Raw genomic sequence first — 26,893 nt, forward strand, 5'->3', positions numbered from 1 at the left:
GAGAGATATCATGGGCAGAATAATCCTTCTTCCCACACCAATTCAACTTATGGTCCAAATATTCCAGTTTTTTTTAAACAATGGGATTAATAAACTTTCTCCCTCAAAAGTGAGAGTTGGTGGGTTAAAAGGTTTTTGCCTTTCCTGTGTAACAGTAACACCCTACACATGTTCCATCATGACACTTAGTAGTATCTAAATAATACAAATAAATTAATTAATTAAAGAAAAACCTCCTACCTTAACTCAAAGTTTCATAAGTACAAGACCCTAGCCTGTCTTGTTCACAGAACTTCTACTTTGCTGCTTAAAACGCTTGGTTTCATGATGCCATTCAGAAACATTTAGTGAATAAGTAAACAAGTGTCCCTTGAAAAACTGATGCAAAAATGAGCTTTGTCAATTTTTGACATTTAAAAAAAATTCTATTTTTAATAGTTTATTACAGAATATCTATTTTAGACAAAATTCACTTATGCTTCTATCTTTTGGCATAGGTTAAATATGTATCAGAGGCAGGGATCATCAGATGTAGAGAATTTCTCAATCTTCTATTCTTCATAATTCTGCCCTGATTACATCAGTGGGGACAACTCTATAGTAATTACATGAATGGGGGTTGGGGGCATTGTACCAGGACCATCTCTAAAACTCACTAGAAAAGAAGACTCCAGCTCTTTTCATGTGCTGATAGCATTATTCTTCTTAAAATTAGGGAATAAAAACCTGGTTAATACAGTTGCAGTTGTAAAGGAATGGTTATTAACAAATTTGTGTTCAAAGGGGAAAAAGTAGTATTTGCATTAGTATCCCATTTGTAAGTACTTATATTCTTTCTCTGTGTATTTGTGAAATAAACAGGAACTATATTCTTAACAATTTAAATAGTGGTGATTGCCAAGTAGAAGGATATTAAGTAATCCTCACTTTGTAACACTAAATTAAGTACTTATGTTGTTCTCACAGCAATAAATTATCAGTTAATCCATTTATGAAAAACATAACATTATATCAGGCTGTCATGACCACTCATTTTACTTTACATCATCAAAAATGAACATGGAGTCACTCTTCTCTGATTCCAGGAGGATGGGATGATGAGTTATACAAGGTTTTCAATTTAACTTCTTTTCTAATTCTATATATCTCATTAGGCATAAAAAGTACTGAACATCGTGCACTTTAAAATATCATAAGAATATAGGGTTATTATTTATAGTAGTCAGGACATGGAGGCAACCTAGATGCCCATCAGCAGATGAATGGATAAGAAAGCTGTGGTACATATACACAATGGAATATTACTCAACCATTAAAAAGAATACATTTGAATCAGTTCTCATGAGATGGATGAAACTGGAGCCCTTTATACAGAATGAAGTAAGCCAGAAAGATAAATACCAATACTGTATACTAATGAATATACATGGAATGTAAAAAGATGGTAACAATAACCCTATATGCAAAACAGAAAAAGAGACACAGATGTACAGAACAGACTTTTGGACTCTGTAGGAGAGGGCGAGGGTGGGATGTTTCGAGAGAACAGCATCGAAACATGTATATTATCTAGGGTGAAACAGATCAGCAGCCCAGGTGGGATGCATGAGGCAAGTGCTCGGGACTGGTGCACTGGGAAGATCCAGAGGGATGGGATGGGGAGGGAGGTGGGAGGGGGGATCGGGATGGGGAACACATGTAAATCCATGGCTGATTCATGTCAATGTATGGCAAAAACCACTACAATATTGTAAGTAATTAGCCTCCAACTAATAAAAATAAATGGAAAAAAATAAAAATAAATTCCATATATATGTGTTAGTATACTGTATTGGTATTTATCTTTCTGACTTATTTCGTAAAGCAACACATTAAAACATAATTATCAGCAGGTTATTTGCTTTCAATTACTGATTGAATTGAGTTTTAACACAAAAGTATACATTACTCTAAAATATTTTATTTTATATTACAGATAATATATTTGCTGTTCATAGAATATTTCACATATCAGGAAATTAATTACAGTCCAATTCCTTCCACACTCAATTTACTAATAAAAGCATACTAAAGATATTCATGTCTATAAAAATTAAATCTTTTTGTGTTGCATAAAATTAGATTCAATGACTATCTTTCACATAAGTGTTTAAGATAAAGAGACATCCCTTAATCTCTTTACCCCCCTTTTTTAAAACTCTTTTCCTTAAAGACTGCTTTAATGGGATTTGCTGGTTCTGTTTGCCTTTAATTTTAAGAAAATTATGAAGCAGTAAGCACTCAATGCTCTGTCAGATCAAGTATAATGTAATTTTCTAAAAAATATTTGAATGACATTTTTAAAGTTTGAAAATATAGTGTGTATGAAAGTATAAAGTATGAAAATATATCTGTGCCTGTGTATGTATGATGATTCTGCTGTGTATATTAATACTCACTAAATCAGTAAGTGTGTGGCTTGTCTTAAGTGGCAGCAAATTTAACTTAGTTTGAAGTCATCTTCTTCAGCATTCTATGAACTGAAGAAACAGTAACAGAATTGGGTCTGAATTTGTATTTCAGCTCACCAGCAATGTGACCTCCAGCAAATCACTTTTTCTCTTTGGGACATAGTGTCTACTCTGCTAAAAGATGGGCTTAGTCTGACTAATGTTTCTTGTCTATTCCTGCTACCACATTCTGTAACTACATTGGTATGAACCTCTCAAGACAATAGCCAATTCTATTGGTGTGCATGCTTTTTTCTTTTTAAGCATATTCATAACAATAGAATATGTGATATCCCCATGCCAGTTAGACCTTGGATAAAGTGGCAATCATAAGATAGTTAGCATGTGTTTCAGGAGTCCTAATGCCTTGATGGACCCATTAAACCATTATTTCATCCTACATTTTTTTAAATGGGTAATAAAGTATATTAGCCATGAGGAAAAAAAAATACATAGTAGCTAAAATTAAAATGAAAGACATCACTGGTATTGATGTTTAATAACCAGAGGATTCACAATGATAGAGTGTTAGTGGAGGTGTGGATTGACATATGTCATAGAAAATTATATGATGATATAAATATCAAGCACTGTTGATGGTTATTTACAGAAAAACTATTTATGATAACACCTGAAGACTAGAAGAAAAGATTTCCACACCTAAGGATAAAAAGAAGGACAACTGTGAAATGGGTAGGAGGGGTAGAGATATGGTATGGTCAAAACCCACACGCCCAGGTGGGCAACTCACAAATGGAAGGATGAAGACAACTGCAGGGTCTCTCCCCAGAGGAGTGAAGGGTCTGAGCTCCCACTGGACTCCCTAGCCCAGGACTCCTCCCCTGGAAAACAAGCCCAGAAGGTCTGGCTTTGAAAGCTGGAAAGGTTTGCCTGTGAGAGAGCTGGATGGCTGCAGGAAACAGCAGTTTCTTGTTTCAGCTCTTAAAGGGTGCATGCATAATCTCATGCACTCTGAGTCTGAGTGTAAAGGCCTTAATTTTAAGGGAGCCCAGATCAAATCCATTTGCTGGTCTTGGAGAGCCTCTTGTAGAAGCAGGAACCAAGTGGAACTCCTTTGGTAACACAGATGCTGGCAGCAGCCACTTCTGAGGCTCATTTGGGCACTAGGACACTCATGGCAGCCAGCATTGCCCAGTCCTCGCTCTGGTCTGTTAGTGCGAAGGGCTTACTCATCCGCTAGATCCTTGCCATCAGACCTAGGAGCCCCAGGTGCTGCAGCTGGATACCCAGGGACCAGAGCTCTCCCAGCAAAGGGCTGAAATGAACTCCAGCCTCTCCAAGTCCCTGACCAGCCACAGGGACCCCAGTCCAGTCCCAGTAGCAGGCCTGGAACAGTCCTAGCCCCTCCACGCCTGTGGCCAGTTACCTTGGGACATAAGCCTGCCCAACAGTGGGCCAGCAGCCACTGTATCAGGCAGAACCTTTTAGCCAAACTGGCCAGAGGGCAATTCGCCTAGGACTGCTCCTGCAGTAGCTGGCCCCATCACAACAGAAAGGCTCATGCAGCTCACATACAGGGAACCCTATGTGGGGGAGAGATAGGAAACATAACTGATTTACCTAATACATATAAATAACTCAGTGGGTAAAGAAGCTGCCTGAACTTTAGGAGACCCCGGTTCAATTCCTGGGTCGGAAAGGTACCCTGGAGAAGGGATAGGCTATCCACTCCAGCATTCTTGGGCTTCCCTGGTGGCTCAGCTGGTAAAGAATCCACCTGCAATGTGGGAGGCCTGGGTTCAATCCCTGGGTTGGGAAGATCCTCTGTAGAATGGAATGGCTATCCACTCCAGTATTCTGGCCTGGAGAATCCCATGACTGTATATCCATCGGGTCGCAAAGAGTCAGACATGATTGAGTGACTTTCACTTCACTTCACTCCAGGTAAAGTGAGGAAGCCGAGAAATAAATTCCAAACAAATGGACAAAATAAAACCTCAGAAGAGTGCTCGCTTCGGCAGCACATTTATTAAAATTGGAACGATATAGAGAAGATTAGCATGGCCCCTGCGCAAGGATGACATGCAAATTCGTGAAGCGTTCCATATTTTTAGCCTTTAAAAAGAATTCATTTGAATCAGTTCTAATGAGATGGATGAAACTGGAGCCCATTATACAGAGTGAAGTAAGCCAGAAAGATAAAGATCATTACAACATACTAACACATATATATGGAATTTAGAAAGATGGCAATGATAACCCTATATGCAAAACAGAAAAAGAGACACAGATGTACAGAACAGAATTTTGGACTCTGTGGGAGAAGGCAAGGGTGGGATGTTTCGAGAGAACAGCATGTATATTATCTATGGTGAAACAGATCAGCAGCCCAGGTGGGATGCATGAGACAATTGCTCGGGCCTGGTGCACTGGGAAGACCCAGAGGAATCGGGTGGAGAGGGAGTTGGGAGGGGGGATCGGGTTGGGGAATACGTGTAACTCCATGGCTGATTCATGTCAATGTATGACAAAACCCACTGCAATGTTGTGAAGTAATTAGCCTCCAACTAATAAAAATAATTAAAAAATATATATAATAAAACAGAAATTAAAAAAAAAACAACAAAACCTCTGAAGAATAACTAACTTAAGTGGTGATAAGCAATTATCTGACAAAATTTCAAAGCAACCATCATAAGGATGCAAATTAGTGTGATACATCATATTAACAAGTTAAAAAATAAAAACCATCTCATATGATCAATTTGCTTCAAGTGTGAATAATTAAAGTTCGGCCTTTTCTAAAGTTGTTACAACATTCATGGGGGAAAATACAAAACTAGAAATCTAATTAATCACAGGATTGCATAACACAGAAGAGTGAGGGCAAATGCCTCAGAGATTTAACTCCCAACTGTCACTAAGTAAAACTTAAGTGTGATCTGTCTATATTGTTCACCTTCCAGAGGCAAGCACAGGAGAACTTGCTCATCGCAGGTGAGTTTCTGAGTTGCCAAATTTGAAGAATGAAGAATAAGAACTTTAAATTTCAAAAACTAAGGAAGCAAATATTTAGAGACTTGTAAATGAACACTTTATTTACTTATTTCCTTTGGTTAATAATTTGTAATCTAATGGAAAAAACATTGTATTTCTAGTTTTTTAAATTACTTTGCAATATTGTGGTGGTTTTGCCATACACTGACATGAATCAACCATGGGTGTATATCTGTCCCCCATTGTATTTCTTATTAAAGCAGGACAAATCAGATTATTTTGATTAGCAAACAATTTTACATATGTATATTTTAAACAAAATTAAGGGTGAAAGTTGGATTTTTTTAAAGCACTGTGAAAAGGTATAACCAAGATTTAAGATTTTTTTGGAATATTTTAACAGTAAAAAGTGTCATGTTGTTTGTGCTGTGTGTGCTCAATTACTCAGTCATGTCTGACTTTTTGAAACTGCAAGGACTGTAGCCCAACAGGCTCCTCTGTCCATGGGATTTTCCCAGCAAGAACACTAGAGTGAGCTATTTCCTTCTCCAGGGGATCTTTCTGAGCCCCAAATTGAACCCATGTCTCCTGCATTGCAGGCAAATTCTTTGCTGCTGTGCATAATGACTTATTACAATACTAATGCTATTAATAATTTGTGCAAATTCAATCCATAAAAAACACATACCATATTTACTCATCTAAAGGAAAATCAGTTGATCATTCATACTCCAATTCTCATATATCAACAGAGTGCATGCACACACAAACACATACATGCACATACATATAAACATACACACAAATAGAAGCTTATATCAAATATATGTTTGTTACTTTTGTCCCATCTATTTTTAATGAACAAGCCAGGTTAAAATCTAAAGGGCTGAAAATGCATTAGCTAAAGTTTCTTGTTTCTGCTTGTTTCTAGAATTTTTCTTTATCTGGTCAAGAGACATGTCCTTTGGCACCAGACTTCTCCTGCATGTAAGTAATAATAATGTGACAAAGCAGTAAAATATTTCTAGAGAAAATTTTGCTAAAATATATCTAATGCTCAACATCTACATTAAAAAGTAGAGCAGAATTTTATTCTGTCATTATTTAATAAACAACAAATAATTTGTTAATAAATAACAAATAAGCAATTATTATTATTTAATAATAAGCAAACTGGGCTCCCTAGGTGGGTCAGTGGTAAGGAATCCACCTGCAGTTCAGGAGATGGGGATTCTATCCCTGATTCGGGAAGATGCCCTGGAGAAGGGAATGGCAACCCACTCCAGTGTCCTTGCCTGGTAAATCCCATGGACAGAGGAGCCTGGTAAGCTTCAACATTGAGTTGAAAGAGCCACACATGTCTTAGCGATTGAACAAGAAAATGGAGAAATAAACACATCATGATTCTTAAGTACTCAAGAGGTGTAATCACTTGTATTCTTAGTTGGATAAGTATCTCTAAAATATAAGGTTGAATACTCCAACCTTGTCTTTAATTAAAAGTGTTACTTTCATATTATGTTTGACATGCAATGAGCTTTCAGTAAAGAACTGATTGCTGCGATAAAGCAGTGAAGGTTCCAACTAGTCACATACATCATAGATGACATCCAAATTTAGAGTCAGACTTTCTCAAAACTCCTATCCCACACTTAACCTTTTAAAATCAAATAGTGAAGAAATGTGTATGGGCTATTTTCTCAGAATAAAATGTACTGGAATGAATTATATCTGATTTACAGATAATAGTTTGTCTCAAAAAGAGTGAAAACATTGATTTGTCATTGTCTCAGTCATTTCTGGAGCATTTTTATGAGAAGAATAAAGAAGAATGGATGGGGAAAATTGCACTTCCTTGAAAGAATTCCTTCTCTTGGGAATTAGTAGTAGCCCGGTAATCAAAGTGACTCTATTTACCACGTTTCTGGTTGTTTATATCATTATTCTCGTTGCAAATCTTGGAATGATCATTTTAGTTAGAACAGACCCCCAGCTGCACACACCCATGTACTTTTTCCTCAGCCACCTCTCCTTCAGTGACCTCTGCTGTTCCACAGCCATTGGACCCAGGATGCTGGTAGGCTTCCTCATCAAGAACAAATCAATCTCCTTCTATGGCTGTGCTCTGCAATTCCTGATCTTCTGTACCTTTGCAGATTCTGAATGTCTACTGTTGGCAGTCATGGCCTATGATCGGTACATGGCTATTAGCAACCCCTTGCTTTATACAGTCAAGATGTCTGGCAAGGTGTGCTCGCTGCTGATGGCTGGGGTTTATATGGTGGGAATTACGGATGCTTTGACAGTTACAATATTAACTTTCCACTTATGTTTCTGTGGGTCAAATGAAATTAACCATTTCTTCTGTGATGTTCCTCCTCTCCTCTTGCTATCTTGCTCAGATACACAGGTCAATGAGTTAGTGATATTTATCATTTTTGGCTTCATTGAACTGATTACACTTTCAGGTCTTTTTGTGTCTTACTGTTACATCATCCTAGCAGTGATAAAGATTCGCTCTGCTGAAGGGAGGTTCAAGGCTTTCTCCACCTGCACCTCCCACCTAACTGCTGTGGCAATTTTCCAAGGAACTCTGCTCTTCATGTATTTCAGGCCAAGTGCTTCCTACTCTCTGGATGAAGATAAAATGACCTCCTTGTTTTATACCCTTGTGATTCCCATGTTAAACCCTCTAATTTACAGCCTACGGAACAAAGATGTGAAAGAGGCTCTGATGAAATGTAAAAATAAAAAGTGGTTCCATTGAAAATTTTTTTGTATACATTTTCCTCCCAATATTACACAATAATTTATGAAAATCAAAATTGGTGTGACTAATGTTGTATGATTCTGTTTGTATTTATACTATCTTCCATTCCTAGCAGTATGTATGATTTCCTAAATGCCACAGGTTTCCTTTCATATCTTAAACTTTTGTTTAATACTCCTTATTTGTGGAAAGTTTTCAGACACTTCATTTGTCAAATTTGTGTTTCTTCAGTATTTATATGTGTTAATTTTGTTTTTTAAATTTTCTGAAAGTTAGTGTTTTCTAAGTTGCCGTTGCCCTCTATGTGGGCTTTATTTCATGGTGAACCCATCTGCTTATTTACTAATGAATCTTGCCATATAATGGAAGTGACCAATGTCAATTAAATAATTATTCAAATTATTTCTAAGAGACTGTAATTATGACATAATATAAAAAGCCTTGCTGTTGTTTAGTCAAGGTGTCCAACTCTTTGCGACCCCATGAATTTAAGCACGTCAGGCTTCCCTGTACACACACATAATCCTAACATCATTTTTATTTAAAAACTAAAAGCCAAATTGTATAGAAAACATCTAGTTATCCCTATGGAATATAAATATGTTGAGGTTTTTGCTGTTTTTTACAAAATCTTTGTTTCATGAGTATGTTTAATGGAGAGTGTGTTTGTGTGTCTGTGTAAGTGTGTGAGGGTGAATAGGGATGCATTTGTTTTCTAATATATTGAATGAAAACAAAGTGGCCACATAAGGATTGGTGAACTGGGAATTAGGAATGCTTGCGGATGAGAGGCATTCACTGTTCTGAATAAGTGTAATATTGGGCATTAAGGTAGAGGGGGACCAATGGCAAACTATTCTAAAGGTCTATATTCATTTGCAGTCAGCTTACTTGTATGAATATCAGATGATAAATTACATCATATCTGTTACTTATTCCTGAGAGACCAAGTGTCCACCACCCAGGGACCAGACTCAGAGATAATTATATAATCTGGGTCAGGCAAGAGGCAATGCTGAATGTTCCTGCAGACAGAACTGCATGCAACAAACAAGTCAGGAGCTCTGGGACAGTACTGATATCTTAGTTGTTTTTTTGATTTATATTTGAGATTTCCTTATTTTTTAATGCTTTTTTGAAAGAGAAGGTATTATATATAAACAAAGGAACATATGGAATAATACACACATTATTATTTTAGTTAGTTGTACAACTTGTTTATTTTAAATACATATAAATAGGGAATATAAAAGGAGCAAACATGCATTATGGAAATGGTCAGATGTTTTTACTATTTTAAAAATGTATCTGTTATATTATACATTATGTATAACATACATATTATATTTCTATAAATGCTTTAAGTTTTAAAGGAAATTATTTTTGCTTAATTATGTCTTTCTAAGCAGATATACAGGTTAAGTCTTAGGGTTGAAAACCTGCACAGTGATCACTAGACCACTGTTCCAATGCTCTTCTCTATCCCTCATCTACATTCAACTCCTGTTTTTTAAATTCTCCTAGAACATAAGAGGATAAGTGGAGGAGAAGGGGATGACAGACAATGAGATGGTTAGATGACATCTTCGACTCAGTGGACATGAGTTTGAGCAAACTCTGGGAGCTGGTGATGGACAGGGAAGCCTGGCATGCTGCAGTCCATGGGGTCCCAAAGAGTCAGACCCAACTGAGTGACTGAATTGACTAACTGTTGACATTATATATCACATAATTAGTTTGGGTAAAATATAACAGTGGGACATAGAATTCCATTGTCCTTCCAAAGACAAGTAATTCTTAAACCAAAGAAAGGCAGAACTCAGAGATACTGAAGAGAAATCTGGCTCAAATAAAATAATCAAACAATATTAAAATTTTTAGGGAATTGGAGTGGGGCCTCAGCTCAGATGTGAATGTCTCTGAGGTTACAGAAGTGTGATCATGAGAATATTTATGTTATGTGTCTTATGAAACCATTATGGCAGAATACAAAGTGTGGAAGGAGTAGGTTAGGGCAGAAAAGACTCACGCAGCAAACCAAGCCTTCTTTCTTGCCTCTATGACCCTTGCTACCAGCATCTCTGCAACTGGATCTCAAACGCTCATCATCTTCCCAGTATAACTGAAACTTCCAAACAGGAGAATGGTCCACACTGGCATGTTACTCTATGTGCAATTCATCATCTAGTTCATAGAGACCCTTCCACCCTCTTATCCAAATATCACCACCCTCTCTATCCCAGCGGGTCCTGAACCATGAATCATCTATCCCTCCTATGCTGAGGTTTGATGGACTTGAGAGGTTAATGGGGAAGTGAGGACTTTTTATATTCAGAAACTGGCTATAATTCCGCCCTCTCCATAAGGGGAATAAGAAAGCAATATATTAATCACTTTTGCTTCTTACTTACCATTCTTCTCTAACACAGGGTATAACAACGTTTCTACATCATTGAGAAACAAAACAAACCAAAAAACCCATCAGTCTTCTCAAAAGACAAGTTATGTGAACCACCCAATTGTCAGACCCTTGCTTTACTCAGAGCATATCTTTTCATTAGTATTAGACAGAATAGCAAAGTGTTAGTCACTCAGTCGTGTCTGACTCTGCAACCCCATGGACTGTAGGGCCCACCAGGATCCTCTGTTCATGGAATTCTCCAGGCAAGAATACTGGAGTGGATAGCCATTTCCTTCTCCAGGGTATCCTCCCGACCCAGGGATCAAACCCAGGTCTCCTGCATTGCAGGCAAATTCCCTACCATCTCAGACATCAGGAAAGCCACAAACCTGGCCGCAAATACTACACAAGTTGGATTGGAAACAGTCTGATTTAGTTCGAATGAAAGGGTGCTGCAAAAATATACTGCTGCTGCTGTCATTTCAGTCGTGTCTGACTCTGTGTGACTCCAAAGATAGCAGCCCACCAGGTCCCCCCGACCCTGGGATTCTCCAAGCAAGAACACTGGAGTGGGTTGCCATTTGCTTCTCCAGCGCATGAAAGTGGAAAGTGAAAGTGAAGTCGCTCAGTCGTGTCTGACTCTTAGCGACCCCATGGACTGCAGCCTACCAGGCTCCTCCGTCCATGGGATTTTCCAGGCAAGAGTATCAAAGTGGGGTGCCATTGCCTTCTCCGGCAAAACTATACAGTGCTTTGCAAATGTATTGTTGTCAACATTTTTTTTTTCCATTTATATAAAATTGGAGAATATTTCTGAGTCTGTTGGCCTCATGTAGTCCTGGGAAGGTCTGTTTCTTTTCCTGATTACTGAAATCTTAAAAAGGACCAGAGGTTTAACTATAAAGATAGTAAATTGATATATTTACCCTCCATTTCCAATTCCTCTTTCACAATCAGGAATTTCCCAACAGATCTGAATGAGGACTGTTGAGAACTGCAGTGTGGCTACTGACTTCACATTCCTAGGACGTTCAGGCAGAAGGGACATGCAACAGAGGCTTTTCCTGCTCTTCCTGCTGGTCTAAGGCATAACTGTGGTTGCCAATGTAAGGATGAGCCTGCTGATCAAGGTGAACCCAAGACTGAATACACCCATGTATCATTTCCTGAGCAGTCTTTCCTTCTGTGATGTTTATTACTCCGCTGCTGTCTCTCCCAAGATGCTGGCTGATTTCCTATCTGAGCATAAAAGGATTCCATTTGACTTGTGTGCTATACGGATGTTTTTCTGGGGGACATTTGCAGATGTGGAATGTCTCATGTTGGCTGTCACGGCTTATGATCGTTATGCAATCCACTTCTTTTTTTTTCCCCTTTATTTTTATTAGTTGGAGGCTAATTACTTTACAATATTGTAGTGGTTTTTGCCATACATTGACATGAATCAGCCATGGATTTACATGTATTCCCCATCCCGATCTCCCCTCCCACCTTCCTCTCCACCTGATTCCTCTGGGTCTTCCCAGTGCACCAGGCCCGAGCACTTGTCTCATGCATCCAGCCTGGGCTGGTGATCTGTTTCACCCTAGATAATATACATGTTTTGATGCTGTTCTCTCGAAACATCCCACCCTCGCCTTCTCCCATAGAGTCCAAAATTCTGTTCTGTACATCTGTGTCTCTTTTTCTGTTTTGCATATAGGGTTATCATTACCATCTTTCTAAATTCCATATATATGTGTTAGTATAATGTATTGGTACTTTATCTTTCTGGCTTACTTCACTCTGTATAATGGCCTCCAGTTTCATCCATCTCATTAGAACTGATTCAAAGGAATTGTTTTTAATGGCTGAGTAATATTCCATGGTGTATATGTACCACAGCTTCCTTATCCATTCATCTGCTGATGGGCATCTAGGTTGCTTCCATGTCCTGGCTATTATAAACAGTGCTACGATGAACACTGGGGTACACGTGTCTCTTTCAGATCTGGTTTCCTTGGTGTGTGTGCCCAGAAGTGGGATTGCTGGGTCATATGGCAGTTCTAATTCCAGTTTTTTAAGAAATCTCCACACTGTTCTCCATAGCGGCTGTCCTAGTTTGCATTCCCAACAACAGTGTGAGAGGGTTCCCTTTTCTCCACACCCTCTCCAGCATTTATTGCTTGTAGACTTTTGGATAGCAGCCATCCTGACTGGTGTGTAATGGTACCTCATTGTGGTTTTGGTTTGCATTTCTCTGATAATGAGTGATGTTGAGCATCTTTTCATGTGTTTGTTAGCCATCTGTATGTCTTCTTTGGAGAAATGTCTGTTTAGTTCTTTGGCCCATTTTTTGATTGGGTCATTTACTTTCCTGGAATTGAGCTGCAGGAGTTGCTTGTATATTTTTGAGATTAATCCTTTGTCTATTGCTTCGTTTGCTATTATTTTCTCTCAATCTGAGGGCTGTCTTTTCACCTTGCTTATAGTTTCCTTTGTTGTGCAAAAGCTTTTAAGTTTCATTAGGTCCCATTTGTTTATTTTTGCTTTTATTTCCAATATTCTGGGAGGTGGATCATAGAGGATTCTGCTGTGATTTATGTTGGAGAGTGTTTTGCCTATGTTCTCCTCTCTAAGAGTTTTATAGTTTCTGGTCTTACATTTAGATCTTTAATCCATTTTGTTTATTTTTGTGTATGGTGTTAGAAAGTGTTCTAGTTTCATTCTTTTACAAGTGGTTGACCGGTTTTCCCAGCACCACTTGTTAAAGAGGTTGTCTTTTTTCCATTGTATATTCTTGCAATCCACTTCTCTATACAGTCTCCATGTCCAGAAGACTGTGTACCCAGCTAATATCTGTTATCTACCTGGAAGATTTGGTAAATTCAGCAATCCACACCTGTTGTACATTTCAATTATCATTTTGCAGTTCTAAAGTCACCAATCCCTTTATCTGTGACATCCCAGCCTTGCTAGCCCATCTTGTCCTCAGATACATCCATCCATGAGATAATGCTGTTCATATCCAGTAGCTGTGTTGTGGGGACCAGCATTATCATGGTCCTCTTCTCCTAGAGCTACATCATAGCAACCATCCTTAGGATGAACTCAGCCGAGGGGAGACAAAGCTTTCTCTATGTGTATGTCTCATTTAACCGCTGTGGCTGTATTTCATGGCACACTACTGTTCATGTATTTCAGACCCAGCTCAAGTTACTCCATGGCCACAGACAAAATAGCCTCTGTCTTCTACACAGTTGTCATCCCCATGTTAAACCCACTCATCTGCAGCTTAAGGAATAAGGATGTAAAATTTGCCATAGAAAAAGCAATCAGTACTAAATTGTGTTCTGAGTGATACAGTGTTTTCAACCAAAACTACATATGTAAAGATTCTGAAAGCTGAAGTTCAGGTACTGATAGATTCTTGTAGTCTCATCATTACAGTCTTCTGGATATTACCCATTACTTACTTTTGTGCCTAAATTGAGTGTTGAAAGTAATCATTGGTGATCTCAATTTGTCTCCAGACTAAGAAAAGGGGAGCAATATGCCGTTTTGCAGAGAGAGTCTTTTTTATACCTCCTTCCTTGGGTAAGCCTCCTGTGAGATAACATTCACCAAGCTATTCCTCCACCTATGTCAATTCAACTTCCCATTCTATGATTCCAGTACATTATTTAAACAATAGGTTTAGTAAAATTGCTCAGCAATAAGGGAATATTAGTGATTCAAATAGTTTTTTGTACACTTTTTATGTACTTGTAGCACTCTATAACTGTGTCATCATAGCATGTAAAATTACAGAGGCAGTGAATACTTTCATATACAAATAAATTCAGAAATAAATAAAAATAAACATAAAACCATGTGTTGTAATTCAAACCTCGATAGATGCAAGTTCCTTTCCTTTCTTGTCCACCCGTTATCTACTTTGATATTTATTTTGCTGGACTTCAGAATGCCATTCAAAAACACTTATTGAATAAATGAATGAGGACTCCTTGCATTGTTAAGCAAAGGAGTCCTTGTAAATTTACCAAATACACTAGCAAGAACCCCTCCCTTTATTTCACTTTATTCTAGTATATTTACTGTGTCTTCTAGATGGTAAAGAACCTACCTGCCAGTGCAGGAGAAATAAGAGATGTGGGCTTGATCCCTTAGTGGAGAAGATTCCCTAGAGGAGGACATGGCAACCCACTCTAGTATTATTGCCTGGAGAATCCGATAGGCAGTCACGTCTGATGAGATTTAGTCCATGGGGTCATTATGAGTCAGACACAACTGAAGAGACTTAACACACACGTGCATTCACTGTAAAAGAAATATGTCTCTGTTTCATGCCTCCAGACACAGTTGAATGAGTAACAGATACAGGGATCACAGGGATTGACAGAACTTCTTGAATAGCCTATTCCTTATATTTCTGTCCCAATTATGTCACTAAGTAACCCTAGAATCATATGTACTAGATCGCTATTGCACCCCAGAGACTGGTTATCATCCTGTGCCTATTCTCTCCTCCCAATATTGCAGAGAACAGATACTGTATTCTTCACAGAGGTACAGAAACTCATGATTGGAAGTTGGGGGATGAAGAACCTGGGTCTTCTTTAAAGGTCACTGGAAAAGACAACTCCACCTCATGAGGTATTCCTAGCATTAGCCTTTTGCTGTCATTGCTTTTAGTCACAAAGTCGTATCTGACTCTATTATAGACTACCAGGCAGCTCTGTCCATGGGATTTCCCAAGCAAGAGTATTGGAGTGGGTTGCCATTTCCTAATCCAGGGGATATTCCTGACTGAGGGATTAAACCCTCATCATTTGTATTATTAGGCTGATTCTTTACCAGTGAGCCATTATCTCAGTTAATATTAAAAAAAAAATGTTATCTTTTAAATGAAAGAGAAAGTTATCATCTTAAGTATACAGGAAAATAAGAAACAAACACAAGGTAATGTTAAGAATTGTATTATATTTGCAATGATTGATAATGGCTCTCTGTATATCTGTGACATGTACTGGAACACTGAGCAACATGTTGTTCAGTGGCTAAGTTGTGTCTGACTCTTTGGAACCCCAAGAACTACAGCACACCAGGCTCCTCTTTCCTTTACTATCTCTCAGAGTTTGCTCAAATCCATGTCCGTTTAGTGAGACACTGTCTAACCATCTCATCCTCTGTCGTCCTCTTCTACTCCTGCTTACAGTCTTTCCCAGCACCAACGTTTTTGTTCTGTTTTGTTTACAATGAGTCAGTTCTTTGTGTCAAGTTGGCAAAGGTTTGGAGCTTCAGCTTCAGCATCAGTCCTTCCAATGAATATTCAGAGTTGATTTCCTTTAGTATTGACTGTTTTGATCCCCTTGCTTTCCAAGGAACTCTCAAGAGTCTTCTCCAGCACCACAGTTCAAAAGCATCAATTCTTCATCACTCAGCCTCCTTTATGGTCCAACTCTTATATCCATACATGACAAATGGAAAATCCAGAGCTTTGGCTACACAGGTCTCTGTCAACAAAGTGATGTATCTGCTTTTTAATACTCTGTCCAGGTTTGTCATCACTTTCCTTCCAAAGAAAAAGCATCTCTTGATTTCATGGCGGCAGTCACTGTCCCCAGTGATTTTGGAGCCCTGGAAAATAAAATCTGCCATTGCTTCCACTTTATCCCCTTCTATTTGTCATGAAGGGCAGTTTATATTCCAATCCCAAGGAAGGGCAATCCAAATAATTTTCAAATTGCCACACAACTGCACTCATTTCACATGCTAGCAAGGTGATGTTAAAAATGTTTCACCTAGGTCTCAACAGTACATGAACAGAGTGTCCAGATGTACAAGCTGCATTTAGAAAATGCAGAGGAACCAGAAATTAAATTCCCAACATCTGTTTCATCACAGGAAAAACAAGAGAATTTCAGAAAACAAACAAACAAACAAAAAACATCTGCTTAAATGACTACACTAAAGCCTTTGACTGTGTGGATCACAACAAACTGTGGAAAATTCTTAAAGAGATGGAAATAGCAGATCACCGTACCTGCCTCCTAAGAAGTTTGTATGCAGGTCAAGCAGCAACAGTTAGAGCCAGACATAGAAAAATGGATTGATTCAAAATTGGGCAAGGAGTATGTCAAGGCTGTATATTGTCACCCCACTTATTTAACTTATATGCAGTGTACATCATGTTAAATGATGGGCTGGATAAATCATAAGCTGAAATCAAGATTGCTGGCAGAAATATCAACAACCTCGAAGATGCAGATAATATCCCCCTAATGGCAGAAAGTGACAAGGAGCTAAAGAGCCTCTTGATGAAGGTGAAGGAAGAGAGTGAAACAAATAACTGAAAACTCAACATTCAAAAAACTAAGATCATGGCATCTGGCCCCATCACTTCATGGCAAATAGATGGGGAAAAAATGGAAACTGACAGACTTTATTTTATTGGGTTCCAAAACCACTGTGGATGGTGACTGCTGTCATGAAATTAAAAGATGGTTGCCCCTTGGAATAAAAGCTATGACAATCTTAGAGTATTAAAAAGCAGTGACATAACTTTTCCTACAAAGTTCTGTGTAGTCAAAATATGGCTTTTCCAGTCATCATGTACAGAGGTAAGAATTGTACCATAAAGAAGGCTGAGTCCAAAGAATCGATGGTTTTGAACTGTGGTGCTGGAGAAGACTCTTGAGAGTTCCTTGAACAACAAGGAGATCAAACCAGTCAATCCTAAAAGAAATCAACCCTGAATATTCATTTGAAAGACCGATGCTGAAGCTGAAGCTCCAATATGTTGGTTACCTGATCCAAAGAGTCAAATGTTTGGAAAAGACCTTGAATTTCAGAATGACTGAAGGCAGGAGGAAAACGGTACAACAGAGAATGAGATGGCTGGATGGCTTTGCTGACTCAATAGACATGAGTTTGAGAAAACTCTGGGAGATGATGAAGGACAGGGAAGCCTGGTGTGCTGCAGTCTATGGGGCTGCAAAGAGTTAGACATGACTTAGTGAGTGAACAACAAAATTTGCCATGAAACGTTGGGACTAGATGCCATGATCTTAGTGTTTTGAATGTTGAGTTGTAAGCCAGCTTTTTCACTCTCCTCTTTCATCTTCATTAAGAAGCTCTTTAGTTCCTCTTCTCTTTCTGCCATCAGAGTGTTATCATCTGTACATCTAAGGTTGTTTATATTTCTCCTGGCAATTTTGATTCCAGCTTGTGATTCATCCAGCCCAGCATTTCTTATGGTGTACTCGGCATATAAGTTAAATAAACAGGATGACAATATACAGCCTTGTCATAACCCTTTCCCAATTTTGAACCAGTCACTTGTTCTATGTCCAGTTCTAACTGTTGCTTCTTGACTCACAGGCAGTTTTCTCAGGAGACAGGTCAAGTGATCTGGTACTCCCATCTGTTAAAGAAAGTAAATAAATAGTCTTGTTTAGGCTTCAGAGACAAAGCAGAGCAGGCCTGTGACCTTGCTTCTAACTTACCTGGGCACAGCCTTGACTGGGAGTGACTGGGATTGACTGCTGTGAATGCAAGACTTGCAGCATCATAGATAAGATGGGGGAGGAATCCTGAGACATTTGAGCCCCTGGAGGGGGCCTGGCCAACCAAGCCCCAGGCTTCACCACATTCCAAATTTTCCATGGCAAAGTCAACAGCATTATCTTGAAACCAGGCTTGCATTTTGGTCCCAGGTTGATGAATGTATCTGGGAGTCTGTCCTGGGATTGTAAATCAAAACCAGAAGGACAGTCTTTGAATTCTCACCCACAGAGCAGAGCGGAGGTGCTGCCTGGGAACTTTTCCCAATTGGGACTCCAGATGTACTGTGACATGGGACTTCCCAGCCTTGTGTAAGTCTGGATGTTGGTCAAAACCTAGTTTGGTGATGTATTCTCTGCTCTTCTATTTTTCTTTTTTTTTAATGTTAGTGTCTTGAAAGTAAGCTAGATAATTCTCTAATAAATATCTGCATTATTTATTTGTATATAACAAGTGGCTTGCTTTGTTAACAAATCCTTTGATCCTGAGACAGAAGTGAAAACTTTTGGCAAAACACCATCACTTCTAACATTTTTCCACAGATTTTTGTGATCCACACAGTCAAAGACCATAGCACAGCCAGTGAAGCAGAAGCAGATGTTTTTTTGGAAATTCCCTTGCTTTCTCCATGACCCACAACCTCAAATAATGGATTTTTTTTTCTCAGTATATCTTATATATCAGTACCTCTTAATTATTGTCCAAATTCTTTCCACATTCAATGTACTTTGTTAAAAACCTATTAAAGATAGCCATGCCTATTAACAATAATTTGTGTTATGTAAAATTGGATTCTCTGGCCATTATTTACATATAAGGTGTTGATGTGCTTAATCACTCAGTAGTGTCTGACTTTTGCTGAGCCCATGGGCTATAGCCCACGAGCTTCTTCTGTCGATGTAATTCTCCAGGGTAAAATACTGGATTTCCTTCTTCAGGAGATCTTTCTAACCAGGGACTGAACCTTAGTCTTCTTCATTTCAGATGGATTCTTTACCATCTACACACTCTATGTTTAAGGAAAAAAAGATAGACTTTGCTTTGTTCCTTTAGCTTTTTATCTAGTGACACTGTATTAATGCCTCTACATATGATAAAGGAACCAGGATTTTTTTGCATTTTTATGCTAATTTTTGTTTTAACATAATGATTAAGATGTGAGAGAGGTGAGTATTCAATCTGGATTTTTTTTTTTTAAGTGGGGTACAGTTGCTTTACAATGCTGTGTTAACTCTGCTGTGCATTAAACAAATCACCTACGTGTGTGCATACACCCCCTCCCTCTCACCCTCCGCTCTGGCACTGCACCCCTCTAGGTCACCACAGGTACCACATTGAGCTCCCTGTGCTGTGTGGCAGCCTGCCACTCACTACCTGTTTTACATAAGGTTGCACAATCATATAAAGATTAATAAGTCCCTCAGGGAAGAGCCCTGAAAAGAGATGGTATCATTCACAACACCAGGTCATGAGGGGGCATCTTCAGAATCCATCTTTATCCACTTCAGAGGCAGGTCATCCAATGTCTCAGATCTCACTACACATCCCATCATCACATTATGTTTGGAGTTCTTTGCCCATAGGACTGGTTTTTCCAGACCCTGCATTCATTCATTGTCTGAGATGAGCAGAGGTTACTTCACACTGATCTATGTTGGACACACCACTCCCAAATCAGTCCAAATGCCTGAAACAACCCTAATGATGCAATTCCCTGCTTGCACCTTGCCAAGAAGTAATTTGGCTAATTAATCCCAGAGTACTTTTCTTATGTAATTCCCAGGCCCTGTCCCAAGGGTCATGGTTGAAATGGCACATTTAACTGTAAAGGAAACAATATCTATCTTCTGTGATGAACTCGTGCACTTAGGACATTTCCTGTCCCATATTTACGACAAGACACTTGATTCTCATCACCTTCAGGCTACCATTCCATTCTTCCCCACCGGAAGCAAGCATTGCCCACACCTTACCTTCATAATGATCTGTAATTGACAAAATTCTACCTTTTAATTTCTATTTTATTTTGGATTAGAGTTGATTAACAATTTTCAGTCGTACAGCAAAGTGATTTGTAATACAAGTCCATGTATCTATTCTTTTTCAGATTATTATCCCATATAGGTTATTACAGAGTATTTAGCTCCCTATACTATAGAGTAAGACCTTGTTGATTATCTATTTTAAATATAGTAGTGTGTTTATGTTGATTTCAACCTTCTAACTTATCACCTTCTCTGAAAAAACTACTGTTAAAGATAGTTTCCACTGCAATAAATGCAACTCTCATGTAATTTATAATACAGCATACATTTTTACTACCGGAGTCTTTCTTCTCTCTTGCTAGTTCACTGTCTCCCTGACTACTCAACCTCAACTTTGAGTTTAATACTTTCTTTATATTGCCCAGTCCTATTTCCTCTCTGAGGAAATTTGTCAGCCTCTCATCAAGGTATCATCCCAACAACTGTAGGCTTAATTTACCATCTCTGACTCCCATTACATGGCCTTCTTCAGTAACCATGCATAATGAGATTGTAACTTAGGTCAGTTCTTTTTTCACAGTTCCTTATTTCTACTCTGCAATTGGTATCACCACAAATAACCATAACCAGGAATGGTAGTTAGGTCATATACAGAATGATAGAAGCCATGAGCTCATACTGGTAAAAGGCTGGTTAGCAGAGCGTGTTGAATCAAAGTGTAATAGCTATCATTGATAAGTATGTGGCTTCTTCTTCAGAGGCAGCAAATTTAGCTTAGCTTGAAAACCTCTCTAGAAATAAGCTATGAACTAGAGGAGCAGTTTCAACAACATTGTGTCTGTAAGAATACTCAACTCATAGTAACTGTCACCTTCTACAAATCACTTATACCATGGGCCTCATTTTCCACTGGTCAAAAGAGAGTTATGAGTGCAATAGTCATAGTGAGGTGTGAATTGACATACTTTATAGAAAACCATATGAATATTTACTAAATCTAAGTTTTATTTTAAAATTTTAAGTAGCTAGATACCTATGCAATATTATGTTTAGGGACATCATTGGCATCAAGGAAGTTTGTTTAGATACAGATTTTTATCTCAATTGTTTGTCTTCAAAGTCTTGCACTTTATATCCCACCTCCAATCTCTCTCTCCATGCCCTCATGATTCAAAAAGATACTCTCTATTAATGTCTAAACCTTTGGGGAAGCAATTTAGATTATTTAATTGTCAGTAGCATACTGCTATCCATGTTACAGATTTAGGAAGAATTAGTCATCATGGCCCAGATGGGCAGTCAGGTTTATGAAGATAAGATGGAGTTCTGTCTAAACAGTGTAACCTGAGGGAATGTAGTATTTTTAGAGAAAGAGAAGCGTCTGAGAAAAATATGTCTGGAAAGAAAACAGATTATGGTGATGATGGTTGACTTCCCTCCCTCCAAATACACACCAGAGAAATAGAAAATGGAAATAAATTCTTAATGACCACAAATATATCATTTTCCTGTACAAACATGCTGAAATCCTTTTAGTAAATATATAGGGTTTTTGAGATTTTTCTTGCCGATATCTGCCACAAAAGTACATTTGATATTTTGTTATTGAGGTCATCACAGAAAGAAGAGAAATACATTAATGAAAGGCATTAATAATAGTAACAGAAATCTCTTTTATGAAAATTATTAATTTAATTGAATTTTGTCTGAAGAATATTCTAGCTTTATAAACACCAATGGGGAATGCTATAACAGTAAATAATATGAAGACATAAACACAAATAACTGAAAATCATTTGTTTTGTATTATTCCAAGTTAGAATTCAGAACATTCAGAAAACTCAGATCATGGCATCTGGTTCCATCACTTCATGGCAAATAGATGGGGAAACAGTGGAAACAGTGGCTGACTTTATTTTTCTGGGCTCCAAAATCACTGCAGATAGTGATTGCAGCCATGAAATTAAAAGATATGCATTCATTGGAAGGAATGTTATGACCAACCTAGAACAGCTTATTAAAAAGCAGAAACATTACTTTGCCAACAAAGGTCTGTCTAGTCAAAGCTGTGGTTTTTCCAGTGGTCATGTATGGATGTGAGAGTTGGACTATAAAGAAAGTTGAGTGCCAAAAATTGATGTTTTTGAGCTGTGGGGTCGGAGAAGACTCTTGAGAGTTCATTGGACTGCAAGGTGATCCAACCAGACTATCCTAAAGGAGATCAGTCCTGGGTGTTCATCGGAAGGGATGATGTTGAAGCTGAAACTCCAATACTCTGGCCACATCATGCAAAGAACTGACTCATTGGAAACGACCCTGAGGTCTTTTTGATTGAGGGCAGGAGGAGAAGGGGACGACAGAGGATGAGAAGGGGACGACAGAGGATGAGATGGTTGGATGGCATCACCGACTCAATGGACAGAGGTTTGGGTGGACTCTAGGAGTTGGTGATGGACAGGGAGGCCTGGCGTGCTGTGGTTCATGGGGTCACAGAGCCAGACACGACTGAGCGACTGAACTGAACTGAGGATTCAGAAAAATTTGAAACTTACTGAATTACTGGAATGCATAAACTGGTACATGCCTTGCACATCTTCTCTTGTTTGTTCACATTTTGCATTTACACATCTGTGGCAATTAAATTAACTGCATTAAGACTGAAATTGTAGAGGGAATACACATGATTATAATACATTTGGGGAGAATATTTATCAACTATAGGTGTCTAAAGAACAAATAGCGACCTGTGCTCAAAAGTATACCGTAATGACTCACACATGTGATAGAATATTGCAATAGATGGATAATGCAGAGATCACCTCCTCAAAACTGTCAGGTTGTACAATGTCAAGGGACACAACTTTCTTTACTTCTTATTCCTTCCTGAAACTGCAACCAAGTGGTCCCCCACATCACTTTCTCTTCACTCCAACATTGATTATGTTCGAGTCCATGTGATATAACTAAAACAGACGCCCTCCCAGTGTGACAGCGCTTCCTAGTTGCCCTCCTCTGCTCTCGGTCATGGCTAGATCTCTCCTTAGTTTAGAAATGGGATTTGTATGATCCATCTGTTCTCTCAGAAATCTAGGAGCCATACGTCATTGTTTTTTGAGTTTTCAAGTGTCACTTTAACATAAAAAACTCATAATATCTGTGAGACTACTTGGAGTTATGTGTGTATGTGTGTGTGTGTGTGTATAATACATATATATATAATTATCAGCATAAAACAATACCCATTTATTATCTCACAGTTTCTATGGTTGAGAGTTCAGGCACAGTTTAACTGTGTTTTCTGCTCAGGGTTTCACAACTCTGTGGTCAGGGTGTTGGTCAGGGCTATGTTTTTGTTTTTGTTTTCTGTCTTTTTTTGTTTTTTTCAGTTTTATTTATTTATTTTCTTTACAATATTGTATTGGTTTTCCCATACATTGACATGAATCCACCATGGGTGTACATGTGTTCCCCATCCTGAACCCCCCTCCCACCTCCCTCCCCATCCCATCCCTCTGGGTCATCCCAGTGCACCAGCCCCGAGCACCCTGTCTTATGCATTAAAGACAAATTTGTTTCATTATGCTGTATTCAGGAATCTATTTTTGAGATATTTCTATGGAAGTAAAGAAACAATTTCTACAGAATTTCAGGATATTATTCCCTCTGGGCTTCAATTTCTGTTTCTTATTATGACGCTATTAGGTCATGACATATGTGGTAATATGTCAAATCTATAATAACATGCAGTGAAAATTAGATAATATAAAATGAGTATAGGTGAAAAAGCAAAAATTGTAAGTTTTAAGTCATTTTAATATTCTTTGCCCTAAACATCATTTATAGAATTTATTTATTTCTATAATTTTATTTTTATTTATTTATTTATTGGCCTGCCATGTGGTATGAGGGATTTTAACCCACACTCAGGGTGCCAATTGGAACCCTCACCCTCTGTGTTGGAAGTGCAGAGCACTAACTACTGGACCCCCAGGGAAGCTCCCACATAGAATTTGTTTTAAAAAATATCTGACTTTGAATGGCTGCTATCCAAAAGTCTACAAGTAATAAATGCTGGAGAGGACCCCTCTTACACTTCTGGTGGGAATGCAAACTAGTACAGCCACTATGGAGAACAGTGTGGAAATTCCTTAAAAAATGGAAATAGGACTGCCATATGACCCAGCAATTCCACTCCTGGGCATACACACTGAGGAAACAAGATTTGAAAGAGACACATGTACCCCAATGTTCATCACAGCACTGTTTATAATAGCCAGGACATGGAAGCAACCTAGATGCCCATCAGCAGACGAATGGATAAGAAAGCTGTGGTACATATACACAATGGAATATTACTCAACCATTAAAAAGAATACATTTGAATCAGTTCTAATGAGATAGATAAAACTGGAGCCCATTATACAGAGTGAAGTAAGCCAGAAAGATAAACATCAATACAGTATACTAATGCACATATATGGAATTTAGAAAGATGGTAACAATAACCCTCTATGCAAGACAGAAAAAGAGACACAGATGTATAGAACGGACTTTTGGACTCTATGGGAGAAGGCGAGGGTAGGATGATCTGAGAGAACAACATTGAAACATGTATATTATTAAGTGTGAAACAGATCACCAGTCCAGGTTGGATGCATGAGACAAGTGCTCGGGCCTGGTGCACTGGGAAGACCCAGAGGGATGGGATGGGGAGGGAGGTGGGAGGGGGGTCCAGGATGGGGAGCACATGTACACCCATGGCTGATTCATGTCAATGTATGGCAAAAACCACTACAATATTGTAAAGTAATTAGCTTCCAACTAATAAAAATAATTGGGAAAAATAAATAAATAAATAAATAAAAATAAATGAAAAAATAAAAAATACCCGACTTTGAGAAACTATGTTGTTGTTGTTCAGTTGCTAAGTCATGTCCAACTCTTCGCAACCCCATGGGCTGCAGCGTGCCAGGCTTCCCTGTCCTTCACCATCTCCTGGGGTTTGCTCAAACTCATGTCCATCGAATCGGTGATGCTATCCAATCATCTCATCCTCTGTCATCCCCTTCTCCTCCTGCTTTCAATCTTTCTCAGCATCAGGGTCATTTCTAATGAGTCATCTCTTCCCATCAGGTGGCCAAAATATTGAAGCTTCAGGCTCAGCATCAATCCTTTCAATGAATATTCAGGACTGATTTCCTTTAGGATGGACTGATTGATTTCCTTGCTGTTCAAAGGACTCTCAAGAGTCTTCAACATCACGGTTCAAAAGCATCAATTCTTTGATGCTCAGCTTTCTTTATGGTCCAACTCTCACGTTCATATGTAACTATTGGGAAACCTATAGCTTTGTCTATACTGACATTTGTCAGCAAAGTGATGTCTCTGCTTTTTAATATTTTGCCTAGGTTGGTCATATCTTTTCTCTCAAGGAGAAAGCATCTTTTGATTTCATGGCTGCAGTCACCAACTACAGTGATTTCAGAGCCCAAGAAAATAAAGTCTGTCACTTTTTCCATTGTTTCCCCATCTATTTGACATGAAATTATGGGACTGTATGCCATGATCTTAGTGTTTTGAATGTTAAGTTGAAAATCAGCTTTTTCCCTTTGATCTTTCACCTTCATCAAAAGGCCCTTTAGTTCCTCTTCACTTTCTGCCAGAAGGATGGGGTCATCTTCATATCTAAGGTTGTTTATATTTCTACCAGAAATCTTGATTCCAGCTTGTGCTTCATCCAGCCCAGCATTTCACATGAGGTACTCTGTATATAAGCTTAATAAGCACAGTGATAATATATAGCCTTGACATAACTCCTTTCCCAATTTTGAACTAGTCTGTTGCTCCACGTTTGGTTCTAGCTGTTGCCTCTTGACATGCATACAGTTTCCTTTGAGGCAGGTAACGCAGTCTGGTATTCCCGTCGCTTTAGGGATTTCCCACAGTTTGCTGTGATCCACACAATATGAAAATGCAGAAAGATGATAAACTATATATATTTAATTGCCTCACATCATAGGTTTTATGGTATTAATGACTGAATATACACTAAGTGGTGTTATATATATGTATATGTATAATTCATTACATAATTCATTGTAACATCATTTTTATTTAAAAATTAAAAGCCAAGTAGTGTAGAAAACAAAATCTAGTTTTCTGTAGGTAGTGTAAATACATTCCAATTTTTGCTGTTTTTACAAAATCTTTACTTTGTGGATGTATTTAATGGGATGCCTGTGTGTCTGTGTAATTATGTGAGAGTGAATGGCTGTGCATTTCTTTTGTAATTTATCAAATGGAAATAAAGTGCCTGAATAGGGATTTGTGGACTGGAAATAAGGAATGCTTGTTGATTGTTATCATTTAACTTTAATTGGTATTCCATTCACAATCAACTTACTTGTATGAACTGCCAGATGATAAACTACATCTTGATGTCTGTTAATTATTCCTGAGAGACCAAGGGTTCACCACCCAGGGACCAGACATAGAGATGGTTATATGATCTAGGTCAGGCAGGAGACAATCCTGAATCCTCCAGCAGATAGAACTGCATGCAACAAGCAAGTCAGGAGTTCTGGGACAGGTACTGATATCTTTCTTGTTTCTTTGATATGTGTTTGAGATTTCTTTAGGTTTTTAAGCCTTTTTTGATAGAAAGCATGTTATATAAACAAAGGGAAATATGAAATATACACAAAATTTTATTTTACTTACTTTTCCCAGTCTGTTTATTTCAAAT

The 26,893-nt window shown here is 38.3% G+C and overlaps 1 protein-coding gene, 1 non-coding gene and 1 pseudogene across 2 annotated transcripts; all 3 read left to right on the forward strand.

Moving 5' to 3' along the window:
• The first annotated feature begins 4,455 nt into the window (after positions 1–4,455).
• Positions 4,456–4,562, forward strand: LOC136165622 (U6 spliceosomal RNA). Its single transcript, XR_010662628.1, has one exon. It is a non-coding gene; the product is annotated as a U6 spliceosomal RNA (small nuclear RNA).
• Positions 4,563–7,278: 2,716 nt separating this feature from the next.
• LOC136163377 (olfactory receptor-like protein OLF2) lies at positions 7,279–8,214 on the forward strand. The gene has a single exon (XM_065927807.1). It carries the CDS (start codon positions 7,279–7,281, stop codon positions 8,212–8,214), a length of 936 nt encoding a protein of 311 aa, XP_065783879.1.
• Positions 8,215–11,595: 3,381 nt separating this feature from the next.
• On the forward strand, positions 11,596–13,958 carry LOC136164204 (olfactory receptor 5AP2-like; annotated as a pseudogene).
• The last annotated feature ends 12,935 nt before the right edge of the window (positions 13,959–26,893 follow it).

Source organism: Muntiacus reevesi, chromosome 3 (genome assembly GCF_963930625.1).
Source record: "Muntiacus reevesi chromosome 3, mMunRee1.1, whole genome shotgun sequence".
Lineage (NCBI taxonomy): Eukaryota > Metazoa > Chordata > Mammalia > Artiodactyla > Cervidae > Muntiacus > Muntiacus reevesi.

Bases quoted from the DNA above. Each gene is read 5' to 3' on its own strand.
- LOC136163377 (XM_065927807.1), top strand. From the start codon at position 7,279: ATGGATGGGGAAAATTGCACTTCCTTGAAAGAATTCCTTCTCTTGGGA.